This window comes from Microcaecilia unicolor, chromosome 2 (assembly GCF_901765095.1).
Source record: "Microcaecilia unicolor chromosome 2, aMicUni1.1, whole genome shotgun sequence".
NCBI classification, from domain to species: Eukaryota; Metazoa; Chordata; class Amphibia; order Gymnophiona; family Siphonopidae; genus Microcaecilia; species Microcaecilia unicolor.
The window spans coordinates 606,460,915-606,475,710 of NC_044032.1; the positions used below are offsets into that span (position 1 = coordinate 606,460,915).

The 14,796-nt window shown below is 42.2% G+C and overlaps 1 protein-coding gene across 1 annotated transcript in view; it reads right to left on the reverse strand.

Annotated features, from left to right (window-relative positions):
* GRIA2 (glutamate ionotropic receptor AMPA type subunit 2) overlaps window positions 1-14,796 on the reverse strand; it is a 235,329-nt gene that overhangs the window by 56,414 nt on the left and 164,119 nt on the right. Inside the window, exons 8-9 of the mRNA XM_030192684.1 lie at window positions 14,344-14,448; window positions 1,692-1,802 (exon numbers count right to left, since the gene is read on the reverse strand). Of these exons, the coding sequence (XP_030048544.1) occupies window positions 1,692-1,802; window positions 14,344-14,448 (216 nt within the window). The remainder of the gene's footprint in view (window positions 1-1,691; window positions 1,803-14,343; window positions 14,449-14,796) is intronic.

Sequence of the window (14,796 nt, forward strand, 5' to 3'; positions counted from 1 at the left end):
ATCTACTTGGATTCCAGCAAAGCCTTTGATATGGTTCCTCACAGAAGACTCTTGAATAAACTGAGAGGGCTGAAGTGGTGAACTGGACTGGAAACTAGTTGACTAACAAGCGGCAGAGGGTGGTGATAAATGGAATTTGCTGAGAAGAAAGGAGAGCAAGTAGGGAACATAAGAGTAGCCATATTGGGTCAGACCAATGGTCCATCTAGCCCAGTTTCCTGTTTTCCAGACAATGGCTAAGCCAGGTCACAAGTACCTGGCAGAAACCCAAATCATGGCAACACTCTATACTACAAATCCCAAGGCAAGCAGTTGCTTCCCATGTTTGTCTCCATAGCAATGGACTTTTCTTTCAGGAATTTGTCCAAATCTTCTTTAAACCCAGGTACGCTAACTGCTGTTACTATATTGTCTGGCAAAGAGTTCCAGAGCTTAAATATTCGCTGAGTGAAAAAATATTTCCTCCTATATGTTTTGAAATATTTCCATGTAACTTCCTTGACTGTCCCCTAGTCTTTGTAATTTTGGAACGAGTGAAAAATCAATTTACTTCTACTCGTTCTACACCACTCAGGATTTGGTAGACCTCAATCATATCTCCCCTCAGCCATCTCTTTTCCAAGCTGAAGAGCCCTAACCTCTTTAGCCTTTCCTCACGTGAAAGGAGTTCCATCCCCTTTGTCATTTTGGTCACTCTTCTTTGAACCTTTTCTAATTCCGCTATATATTTTTTTTTAGGTACAGCAACCTGAACTGAATGCAATACTCAGGCATTATAGTATTTTCAGTCTTATTCACCATCCCTTTCCTACTAATTCCTAGCATCCTGTTTGCTTTTTTGTTCTTATGTTGTATTTCCTGAAAGGCAGTTCAGCGAATCTATAATGTAATGTAATATACCTTTAAATCTAGACTGAAAGCCCACCTCTTTAACATTGCTTTTGACTCGTAACCACTTGTAACCACTCGCCTCCACCTACCCTCCTCTCCTCCTTCCTGTACACATTAATTGATTTGATTTGTTTACTTTATTTCTTGTCTATTAGATTGTAAGCTCTTTGAGCAGGGACTGTCTTTCTTCTATGTTTGTGCAGCGCTGCGTACGCCTTGTAGCGCTATAGAAATGCTAAATAGTAGTAGTAGTAATATAGTGTAAGTACAAGTGTTACTAATGTACTAACATTATATACTGTAATATTCCTGTCAGTATTTCCATTCCCTGGCAAGAGTAGGAGCAAAATAGATAAGTAATAGCCTATGTTCCCTCTAAGTGGAGCATATGAGAGATTGCTCATACATTTCAAGAGTGTTGCTCACAGATTTATTTATTTATTTATTACAGTTGTACACCACATTTTCCCACCTATTTGCAGGCTCAATGTGGCTTACATAGTACTGTCAAGGCAATCGCCAGGTCGGTTGATAACAAATACAAGGATGCATAGTGCTTGATTTTACATAGTGATAGATTTTACATGGGTGCTCACAAAAATGTGTTTTTGTGCTATACACAGAAATGCATGGCTAATACTGGTGCTCAAAAATTGTTGGGTTTTAAAACTTGTTGCTCACATGAAAAAGACTTTGCACACACCAGGCCACTCCTTACAGGAAACATTGGTAATAACCTATGTAACTGTGATTCAATCTGAAGAAGCCTTTTGTAGTGACAATAAAATATGATTAATTACCAAAATAGTGGTGACAATGACAGTCTTGTTCTCTAGACCCATGGAATCATTCCCAGAAAGAACGTCGGTAACAGTCACAACCATTTTGTCTACTTCACTCCAGTACCCAATCTGAAAATAAAAAGTAGCACGTAAATGAACATGAATGTTGAGGCAGCCAAGAAACAGATGAAAGGAAGGGGCAGCACCTCTCTTCCACTCTCCATGCATAGCTGATGAAGCCTACTTTCCAGAATATATGCATATACGTACATACATACATAAATGAATCAAAAAATACCCCAGGAGATCCCAGGAGATCCCTTTGGGCCTCTGGATATGTACCGAGTGTTTGGTGTGGACCAGAATCAAAAAATAAAGGACCCAATATTCAGTTGACAGTGACCACCACCGGTGTTAAACCTGAAAATTCAATACCAAGCCATGTTCAGGCTCTGGCATTGAATTTACAAGTTTGCAGAGCCAGCTAACACATAGCCAGTTAAGTGTGAATTCAGCGCATAACCAGCTATGGGTTACCGCATAAAGGGGCCCTTTTTTTAAAATTTATAAGCATCTTTATTAAGCATTGAAAACCAATAGAACAGCAAGTAACGCTCAAAGTTAATGCAAAATGCATAATATAGAATACAATCTCAAAATACAATAAAACATATGCCATAAGAACGCATGAGTACAAATTCAATGCATCTATGGATACTAACTATACCCTTAATTTTTCAGTTTTTATACTCCACCCCCCCCCCCCCCACAAAGCCAACCCAATGTTCCTCCTCACCCAACCCATCCCCATCCCCATCCTAGTACCCCACCCATAAGCCCTCAATCCCCCTCCCCCCCTTTCATCCATCCAAAAACAAATAAACAGAATAAATACAATCACCAGTCATGTAGGGCAATGTTGAACAAAAGGTTTTTTGAACTATAACTTTTTATTAACAATTTTAGTCAAACAGAGTCTTCAACAGTGGAATATCCACTTCATACCCACATGCCAAGTACAAGTGAGCAAAGTTAAACTAGCAAAGACATACATTCCAAACTTTCAATACAGGGCAACCCAAACATGGAATATCTCCCCTTTTATAACTCCCACACCCCTCTCATTCCCAATACCCCCTCAACAAGCCCCCACCCATCCCTAAACTAAGAATCCAATGTAATAGAAGCGGAAACCTTGTACAACAATAACTACAAAGATCAATCCACGGCTGCTGAACCCCATCCTCTCCTCCCTTTTCCCACCTCCTCCTTCCTCCCTATCAATACCCCAGCCAGCAATCATGGTGAGAATAGTGTGGTCCACTAATCTTACCCAATAGGCAGTAGATACCTACGAAGACTGTGTTGGAATTTAAGAATGCTTGGGACAGGCACGTGGGATCCCTTAGGAAAAGGAGGAGTTAGTGGGTACTGAGGAAGGGCAGACTGGATGGGCCATTTGGCCCTTATCTGCCGTCATGTTTCTATGTTTCTAAGAAAAAGAGAGTAAAAAGTAGAAACTATAAACCAGAAAATAAAGTACAAATAGGCAACCTGGAGAAGCCAGAAACTCCCATGGTCTATAGGAATGTCCTTCCCCCTTAATGTCAATCCCCCTTAAAACTCTACTCCTCCCCACTTCTTATGATAATCTTATCCCCTCCCCTTAAATTCCAAAGTGATCTTATCACAAAGTTGAAGATCATGGATAGCCATACGCCAATGTGATGTAGTAGGACACCCATTCTCCTTCCAAGCTCATGCTATCCCCATTTGTGCTGCCAAAATGAAGAGGTGAGCATAACTCGATAGAAGACCAATAGACAGACCATTTTATCCTGCGACCAATCCTCTCCTGTCCAGTGCTCAACCCGATCCCACATCTCCCTCCAATAACTCTGCACCACAGAGCAGTCCCACCATAAGTGCTCCAGTGTACCCCTTAGCCCACACTGTTGCCAATATAGGTCAATTTCCCCATTCCCCATGCTTTCTCCCCTGGAAGGTGTCCAATATGGTCAGTGGAGAATCTGGTATTGCAATTGATTATATTTGGTGACCGCTGCGCACTTATGTGCATACCAATACATAGCCCACCAGCTCTCATACTCTAAAGGAATCCCCACCCAAGCAGCCCATTTACATTGTGACTCTAATTCACCAGTAAACAAGAGAAGGGACAATGCAGAATACAAATGAGATAACAGTCTCTTACGGTACATCGGTTTAAATAACACCATCTCTGCTAATTTTGGGTTTCAAAAAAAATTTACCTATGCACCTTTTCCAAGAAGGAGATCTCTCCCCTGAAAATATTGAAAAAATAGGATGTTATAATCCAAAAGATCTTACAATTGACCATGTGCCAACAGAACACCCTGGGAGAAGAGGTGCTTACAAAACATCACATCAATGGCCCTCAAATGCCTGCAGAGAGGAGTAAAATATGATGTAGACCAAAGGTGATAATCTTTAAGCAAATTATATGAATGGATCTGCCCCTCCCCCCACACCTAAAGTCAGGCCCTCATTCTACACCAAACCTCCACTAGGGGTGCCAGAAACACATCTCAGCTCTACACTGTTCTCTGCCAAACATTTCCAGATCCCTCCCCTCCCCTCCAATTTCGAAAACAAAGTATGGCCTTCTCTATTGGGATCCACCGAACTGATGAATATTCAAAGTAAAACTTTCAATACTGATGCATGATAATATCATCGCAAATTAAGCATCCCCACTCCTCCCCTATCTCTGGGAATTGCAAAGTGGACCAGCACATTTTAGAGTGCTGTACTCCCCCACACAAAAGAACATAACATCCGATCCCACTTATGAAATTGATTTTCAGTATCCGGAGAGGCAAGTGAGCAAACAAAAATAAGAATTTAGGCAACACCATCATATCTATTGTTGCCACCCAACCCCACCAAATCAACCAGAGAGAGATTTCCAATCTTGCTGCATCAGGCTGGGGATGTGGTCATGATTCAGGTGATATAAATCCGAGCATGTATTAGAGAGCAGAATGTCTAAGTAACGGAAAGTTGTCAAAGTCCAAAGACATATTAAGCATCAAGGACTCTGTCTTATCGATATTTGTCTTGAATCCTGATATTTGGCCAAACTGTGCAAAAGCATCCAATAGGTGGGGTAAAGAATGCTGAGGGTTTCCCATAAAAATAAGAGTGTCATCTGCATATAACAGTATCTTATGCGGGTCCTCTCTTACCCTTTTGGGCTCTATGGCAGATGATTGGCTAATGTATGCCGCAAACAGTTCTACTGTTATGGCAAACAGCAGGGGAGACATAAGATATTCTTGTCTGATGCCCCTCTGTAAAGAAAATTCCACTAATCGAAGTCCATTCACTAAATAGTGCTTGTAGGTGCCACATAGAATGTAGCCAAGTTCCTTAATTGCCTCCTGACCCCATCTGGTCCATCACTGCAAATAGATGGGGCCACTCCACTCTATCAAAAGCTTTTTCCACATCTATCGCCACACACAAAGCCTTTTCATGACTCTGTTCTATGCATAGGCGCCCGGTATAAGAGGCTTGGGGAGGCTAAGCCTCCCCAGCCCAACCGATCCCCTGACCCCCGCTCCCCCCGTCGCAGTCGTCAATCATCTGACGTCAGCCCGATGGCCCTCATTCCTGTCCTGCCCTCGCCCTACCTTAAAATAGTGTAATCCTCCTCGAGCGGGCGGCACCAGCATTGCAAGCAGCAGCAGGCTCCAGCGTTCCCTCACATGGCTCCGCCCTTGCGGAAACACGGCAGAAGAGGGCGGAGCCATGCGAGGGAATGCTGGAGCCTGCTGCTGCTTGCAATGCCGGCGCCGCCCGCTCGGGGAGAATTACAATATTTTAAGGTAGGGCGAGGGCAGAACGGGAACGAGGGCTATCGGGCAGATGTCAGATGATTGACGACAGCGACGGGGGGGCGGGGGGCGGGGGGATCGGTGGGGAGGGAGCTGGAAGAAGGCAGGAAATGGCTGGCAGAAGGGAGATGTGCTGCTGGATGGAGGGGAGGGCAGGGACATGTAGGGTTGCTGGACATGGGAGGATGGCAGGGAGGCCAGGGGAGAGGAGGGGAGGGTTGATGGACATGGGTGGATGGAGGGGAGAGGAGGGTTGCTGGTGTTGGACATGGGAGAATGGAGGGGAGGGGAGAGGAGGGTTGATGGACATGGATGGTTGGAGGGGAAAGGAGGGTTTCTGGACACAGTGGATGGAGGGGAGGGCAGGGGGAGAGGAGGGTTGCTGGACATGGGAGGATGGAGGGGAGTGCAGGGGAGAGGAGAGTTGCTGGACATGGGTGGATGGAGGGAGGGGAGAGGAGGGTTGCTGGACATGGATGGATGGAGGGGAGGGAAGAGTGAGGAAGGAGATGAGACGAGGGAAAAGGAAGAGAGAAAAACTGCACATGGAGGAAGAAAATAGGCAGAAGCTGAGGACCAGAAATGAAGAAGAAAAGAGGAAAGGAAAGAAATAAATGGAAAGGAAGCCCTTGAAATGGAGTTAAGAGGACAGATAGCAGCAGAATCGGATACTGGGCCAGCATGACCAGAAAAACAAAGTCACCAGACAACAATGGTAGAAAAGATAATTTTATTTTCATTATAGTGTTTGGAATATGTCCACTTTGAGAATCAGGTGCTCAACATTAAATGTTTATATTTATTTAGTTATGTATGGCATTTTATCCCACATTACACATGAATTAGGATATTTTGTGGCTCTACATGAGAATTTTGATATTATGATCCTTGTTTCATATTGTTGACGGTCTGCATTTTCCGTATGGGTGGTATATTGGTGTATTAGGTTCTGCCCAGTGTAATATTTATGGTACAGTAAGGTTCTGAGTGTGTTTTTGCACAAAGTTGTGCATAGTGTTTTGTAGTTACGATTGTGGTTAGTATATGCTTTGAGCAACCACTTTATTCTTTGACATATGATACATATCTAATATCTAAATTTAATAAAAGGTATTAATTGTGACTTTTTATTTATTTATTTTTTCTGTGTGTTATCAGACAATTATGGATTTAAGCTCCACCCCTGGCCCCACCCCTAACCCCGCCCCCTTTAGCCTCCCCAAACAATTGGGCCACCGACCGCCTATGGTTCTATGTAAGCAATAAGATTTACTGCCTTCCATACATTATTCCTTAACTATCAACCCTGGACAAAACCACTTTGATCAAAGTGAATTAATTTGGGTAGCATGTGGTCCAACCTGTTCACCAATACCTTAGCAAAGATTTTCATATCTATGTTATGCAAAGCAATAGGCCTATAACTAGCGTATTTCAAGGGATCTTTCCTCAGCTTGGGGAGTACTACCACATTTTCCTTATGCATTGGTCTCGGCAAGGACTCCCCCTCCAACACCATAGAAATTAATGTGGTAAGTAACAGAGCTACCTCCAAATTCAAAACTTATAATACTCAGCAGAAAATCCGTCCTCCCCTGGCAACTTTGCACAAGGCAGTTGGGCAATAACCTTGCTAATCTCTTCCGTTATAGGTGAATTAAGCCAATCAATCCCAGGAAGATCCGGGGAAGATCCATTCCCCCTAAATAGTCTACAATATCGGAGGGGAACCCCAAGAATTCAGAAGAGTATCGTTCCTGGTAAAACATCTGAAATTCATGAGCTATCTCCTCCTAAGAAAATTTACTTTAGCCCTCCTCTGACACTAGTTTCATGAACCATTTCTCACTTTGCTGTTTTTTTAGTTGCCAGGCCAGAATCCTCCCCATCCTCTTACCCCATTCTAAAAAGTCTTTTTTAGTATGTCGCCGTATATATTCTATATGACCCATCTCCAACTCAGCAAGTTTACTCTTCAACATCTTAATTTTGGTAAGCACCAGCGGGGAAGAATTCCTCTCATGTACCCTTTGCCACTTAGCCAGTTGTTCCACCAAGCCCTGCCTTTTCCCATTGAGCACCTTCCTGATCCTCGTAGGCTCTTGTATAAGTGTCCCCCTCATGTAGGCCTTTCCCGCATCCTATACCATACCAGTATCCACCTTTCCCATATCATTAAAGGACAAAAACTCCCTCCGCTTACCCAGTAGTAATGTCCGAGTAGCTGGTTTGGTTAGCATTCCAACATTGGCCCTCCAAACCCCTCATCTTTTCGATCCCTGGGAAAAAGTACTGCTCCCATGACAGGAGCATGATCAAAAATGCAAATTGGATGTATTGTCATATTCTTCCATTTCCCCAGGATCTGATATCTTCCCAAAGGTAATCTATCCTAGAATATGAGCAATGTCTACCGTAATACCATATAAATTGTTTTTCTGAGGGATGAAAGGTCCTCCATACATCCTCAAGTAAGTGCACCAAGAGCCCTTTCCGAAGTACCTTACTTTCTCTGATTTCCTCTCTACTTCTATGGTTGATTCTATCTAACCTTCCCATTGCTATATTCATATCCCCCATTTGATTCACATCCCTACTACTACTACTACTATAGCGCTACTAGATGTATACAGCGCTGTACACTTGAACATGAAGAGACAGTCCCTGCTCAACAGAGCTTACAATCTAATTCCCTTCAATTCTCATACACCTAAGCAATGGAGAAAAATGTCCCCTTTGCTCCTGTTAGGGCATACACATTACAAAGAGTAAATTCCCATGTATTAATCCTCCCAGAAACCCAGACATACCGATCCTGTGAGTGCCTCCCTGAGCTATACACAACAAAAGATGCATGTTTGGCAATCAACAAGCCTACCCCCCTAGATTTTGACCCCACCACCCAATGCAAAGTACAAAGATGACCAATAACCCCCTTTGAGCTTCTGCATCTCAGTATTGTCCAATTTAAGTTCTTGTAACAATGCAATGTCCACTTGAACATTTTTCACATGCTTAAGAATTCTCTTCCTTTTAATGGGATGATTAACTCCCCCCCCCCCCCATTCCAGGTTGCCAATTTCACCCCCACCCTAGCCATCCCTTAATCTAACACATACCACCTCGCCACCCACACCATGAAGCAAATCCCCCTTCATTCTTACCCCATTCCCTCCCCCCTCCCCACCAGACTTTGGAGAAGGGTATTCCCACTTACGACACCCATCAGCCACAGACTTCCACTGCTTTCCGTCCCCCTCCCCTCCTTCCCCGGTATTATGTACTTCTCACATTATCCCACTTATACACTTTAGCGATCACTATCACACTCCAGTCAGTTAAGTTATTTAATCCTCCAGTCAGTCACTCCAGTCAGTCACATACATTAATCCTCCCTACGCACAACACCCATCCTAGATCTGTCAGTCTATGCTATCTACCCCAATTCTTTCAAATTCTCAGATACAAAACATTCTCAAAAAGATTATGTTGAGAACAAGGCTGATCAGCCTACAGTCATGAGAGCAAGCGTTCCTTCCTCTTGCAGGTCTTCAGCCTTTGCTTGCGAACTTGCGGTATCAGATTCCTCTGCAACCACTTCGCAACTCCTCCATGAAACGAACAATAGTGGATGCTGCAGACCCTTATCCAACCTCTTATGACCAGGATGTCCTGCTTTGAAACCACCTTGTTTCTTTAGTGCCACAGACTTGGCTTTCTGCACCAGCAAAGACGCCTTAGAATTTGGCTTCCCAAGTGGGATCACAGCTTTCACTTTTGTGTGTGTGTGGGGGGGGGGGGGGGGGGAGGGGTGATGGCACATGGCAACCCCCAACGCTGACTGCCCACACCCGATTCAAGTTCGGTCTTGGTTCTCCATATAGTTCAATGACTTGATGAAACTCTCAATTTCTTTTACTGATGCAAAAAATCTATTTCTTCCATTGTGAAATATGACCAGCTTAGTGGGGTGCCATATTCCAACTTGTAATCCACGTACTACCAAAGCTTGTTTATACGAACACAATTCCCTCCTGTGCCTCAGTTTTTGCACTAAGATCAGGATAAATGTGCACTTCATATTTTCATATTTACAAATGTTTTGCTTTTTCACAGTCCTCAAAATATACTCCATCTCCATGTAGCGCAACAACTTCACTATAAATGCCCTTAATGGAGAGTTCACATTGGGCTTCAGGTGCAACTCTCTATGAGCACAATCCACCTCAAATACTGGTTGCTGTAAAATCTGGAAAACAGTGGCTTAACAATTTCTGAATACCATACCATCGTAAATACCATATATCTGAAGGTTTGATCTCTGGTGCCTGTTTTCTAAGTCCTCGACTTTTTCACTCAGCATTTCCAAATGCCTTGTAGTACTCTGCAACACCTCGGTGCCATACTTCTGGGCCACTTCCACATCATGTGCATGATCTTCCAGCTTATCCACTCGCGCATTCAAGTCTCCCGTGCATTCCTCCAGCTTAGCGATTTCCAGTTTGGCTGCCTGCAATTCTTGCAAGACTAAGGTCTGATAGAGTCCTCTGAGCGCTGTCTGTCAGATTGCCCCACTCCAACACCGTCTAATGGCAAAGCTGTGCTGGCAGCAGGACTTTTCCCACCAAGAGATCCTGGCTTCTGGGTCTTAGTAACACGAAGGTCTTTTATGGTCGAAGTACCCTTCACTTTTATAATTCTAGGCTTTGCAAAATCTCCCCTGAGTTATGAGCCATTTCACCCTGCAATGTTGTACAGTTGATCTGGTAGCAATGGCTATAAATAGGGGAATCAAGCAGGGAGGGGGGGGGGGGTCACAGAGCGAAAATATTCACATCCATCTAACATGGAGGCTCCACCGGAAATCGACCTGACAAATTTAACATGTGCTTTAAAACATTTTTTGATACATGATGTTCTACAACAATGCAGATTGTGGCTCAGCAAAAATGTCTGTTAAACCAAGCATGAACATTTTTCTTCAGCAATGTTGTGGAGCTCTGTTGATTGATTTTCTTCAATTCAAGGCATGTTTGCTTTAATGGCACCTTTTTAACTTCCCCTTTGATTGCACAGTTCACAGATTTACACACAGAACAATGTTTTGTATAATAACCAAATGCCTGATAGCAACCTAATGTCACTATAATTCAGGAAAGAATTTTTCAGGGGATTCTGTAGGGGAAGGGGGAGGGGAGTCTATCCAAGGGAACTCTAGAAAGGGCATCTTCTGAAGGAGAGCAAAATCAGTGTTTCAGCCTTCAGCTGAGGGGTGCTAACAATTGGGGAGGTCTTTAGTGAGGGGAGGGCAGCAAGTAGAACAAAGACATTGCCTAATGGTTAGAACACTGTACTGTCAACCAAGGAAGCCTGGTCCAAATCCTGCTGCTTCTTGTGACCCTCTATTGCTTCAGGTACAAGCATGAGATTGCAGGCCCTCTGGGAGCAGAAAAATACTCGCTGTAGCTGAATGTAATTCACCTATATGGCATTCAAAAACAGATCCTGGAAAAGATTGGCACTAACCCCCTAATTCTATAAAAAGCGCTAAAAAAAATGCATACATAAATTTGGGAGCATGCTCGATTTGTGTGCACATTTTAATTGATTAATTAGCTAATTAGCACCAATAATTGGCTTTTAACAAGCAATTATTAGCACTAATTAGATTCAATTAACATGCACACATGTAAATTCAGGTGCAGGATCCACACCTAAATTTTCTGTGAGATTTGGAAAAGGGGGCATGGAAATGGGAGGGCCATGGGCTGATTGGGAGCGTGACTTTTAGTTACACATATAAATATAGAATAACATGGCTCTGCACCTAAATATAGGCACGGGCATTTACACCACGTTTTTGTTGTTGCAAATGGCCACGCCTAAATGCAGGTACAATCCCTCAGCTTAAGCACTATTCTATAGACAGCGCCTAACTTTAGTCACAGTTTATAGAATACCGCTATGTGCTGATTCCTGCACCCAACCCTGGGCACCAGCCTTACACTTGCTGAACCCTGGTATAAATTCTGTCACCCAAGTTGGGTGGGGAGATCCATTATTCTGTAACATTGTATACAACCTTTTTGAATGCCCCTGACCTGACCATGCCCTCCCACGGCCACGCCCTATTTAAGGTTGCATGTTATGGGATTTAGATGTCCAGTATTAAAGAAATTGCAAGCCAGACTCCAATCAGTGTCCCAATTAGATAGCTAGATAAACTGCTCCAAATATCCATCACTATTAGGATTGATACTTTAACATATAGACCTCAGCAGCACCACTCCGAGCTCTCAAACGTTCATTGCTCTAAGCTTTATGGGCTCACTCGCCATCAGTCTTTAATTTAAATACTATTCAACACAGCCTCCTTGCTGATTCTGTTCTTCCAGAACATTTATTAAGCTAAGTCTTTAAAGCTGAACTTTTTTTTAAAAACTATAACTAAAATAATTGAGTACTATTTTTATGCGGATGATGTTCAGGGTTTTTTTTCCCATTGTGTCTTGAGAAGTGGATTTGAATCATCAATTGAGTAATTACATGATGAGGAAACAGCAGTGGATGAGAGAGAATGGTTTTGTTCTGAATGTGGCAAAAACTGATGTAATGACTGTAGGTAGAGAGGAAACAGAAGAGTGGCCAGAGAAGGATTGTTTGGGGAATATGTATGTTTCAGTGAAGAAAGAATTGAGACAGTTGGGAGTTATGTTAGATTGTAAGTGTACAATGAAGACCCAGGTTATCAGTGTGATTCAAAAAGAATTCAAATTGTTACACATAATAGTTAAATTGAAACCAGTGCTACCTCTGCATGACTTTCAAAGTGTATTTCAGTGAATGGTTTTAGTGCGGCTGGATTACTGCAATGCAATATACTTTGTCATGTCTACATCAAGTATGAAGGCATTGCAAGTAATCCAGAATGCGGCTGCTCAAGTCCCAGTAGGAATATCAAAGTTTTCTCATATATCTCCAGTGCTTAAGCAATTGCACTGGTTAAGGGCGCTACAAAGAATACAATTTAAAGTTTTAATGACTGTATACCAGACGTTGAATAGAGATGCTCTGTATTATCTGAAGCGAGTTTTACCTATCAGCCAAGACGGCTAATAAGATCAGAGGCTGCCATGTAATTATCAACAGATGAGGTAATGCATTTACATTATGCTGACACACAAGCTATTGGTTTTCTCTCAGCAGAATTTCATTACAGAACGCTCTTCCTGGACAGTTTCACCTTTGTGATAGTACAGTGCAGTAAAATTATTAAAGACTAGGCTGTATGTGGCCACGTTTTTCTGGACACTTTGTTGATGTTCTGAGGAATTTGTCATAGTATACTCTCATAAGTACTGTTTTCATGCTATGGTATGTATTGCATTGTGAATATATTATTGGAAATCACCTAATTTTGGGTGGTCTATAAATTTTTAATTATATAAAAGAAAGTCAATAAATATTTCTATGGGCATCTTGGCATTTACCACCAGCTGATTTCTACCGCAAGCTAAAAATACTACTACGCCTTAGTAAAAGACCCTCTTAATTAGGCAAACAACTAATACTATTCTATAAATTATACAATATACATTTGTGCACTAGTTGGAAATTTTGGCACACAACTTTATAGAATGACGGGGAGAATGCAGGTCTTCTGCTAAATATCATTCATTAAGGAGGAGATTCTATATATGGCACCTAAAAAAAAATCGGCGCTGAAATCAGTGCCAACTTAGAGCATATTCTATAATCGGCACCTAGATTTAGGCGCCGATTATAGAATATGCTTAGTTGATATTTCAGCACCAATATCTGCACGCATCCATTTACGCCTACAAAAACCTGGTGTAAATCTCAGCACGTAGATTTAGGCGCCCTGGGCCATATTCTATAACTAGGTGTCTACATTGTGGAACACCCATGAAATGCCCATGTCTCCGCCCATAACCACACCTTTTTGCCTCCACGCATTAGAAGTTCACTGCACATCGTTACAGAATACACTTAGCAAGTTGTGCACCTAAATTTTAATCAGTGCCAATTAGTGCTCATTATTGCTTGTTAAGTGCTGCTATCAGCGCTCATTAGCTTAAGCCAATTCAGTTACATGCAGTATTATATAATCCGCACTGATTCCGGTGGCTAAATCCAAGCACACCATATAGAATCCAGGAGTAAATGGTAAAATCATGTATTATTTTCCTTTAATGCCCAATTTTTTAGTGCAGCACAGGTAAAGTAATAATGAGATGGAAAGTATGCAAATATAGGCAAAGCACTTCATTATTATTATGCAAAATGAATAAAAAAAGTTTACTTCAACTGTGTTATTCAGAGAAAGGTAACATACACACAAAAAAGAAATCATAGCCAGAGTAATGATCATTTACATGGATGCTACCTTTCTGCGTTGATTTTCTCTGTTCAGATCATATTATTATGAATATCGTAGGCAAAGACCAGAATCGTCAGTAGAACACTCTTGCAGCATATGGAGGGGGGATGCACTTAACGTTCTTTCCAGCATAAAAGAGTCAAGCTTTGCACTCCATCTGTACAGGCTTAGAGATGCACAGTATGTCAACTGTTTGATAATTACATGAAACAGTGGCAGGAGTGGGTGTAAAAGACATGCCAGTGAACAAGAACAGCGGCAGTTGGCTGTAATTTATATGATTCAGCTACACAGCCCACACACCCTTACAAAACTATTCTCTCAAAGCTTCAACAGCTATAATGTCACTGCTTAGGAAGTTTGGAGGACAATTAGAGTTCAAAATTACCTTTCGGGGACCATTGCTTTTGAGTTCCATGATATTTATTGTATAGTTAATTCTTTTTCCATTCTGGTCGAACTTTATGTTCCCTGATAAGCCTTCCACTTGAACCTGTATGTAGAAAGAGGTTAAACATAATATAATAATCAAAGCTGGCCATTAAAAGCCAATTAGAGACTGTCTGATAATGATTAACAGATACCTGACTACAGGCTCCTTCACTATTGGCACGGGATGAGAGTGAAACAGACTAAGAGCCCGTTGGGGTAGACATGGGCACAGCTTCAGTAACTGGAGAACAAGGCCAGTGTCAGGCAGACTTCTATGGTCTGTGCCCCAAAAATGGCAAGGACAAATCAAGATCAAGTATATGTATGTAGTATCACATCATTCCTTATACTATAAGTTTATCATGTTGGGCAGACTGCATAGACCATATAGGTCTTCATTTGTCATCAT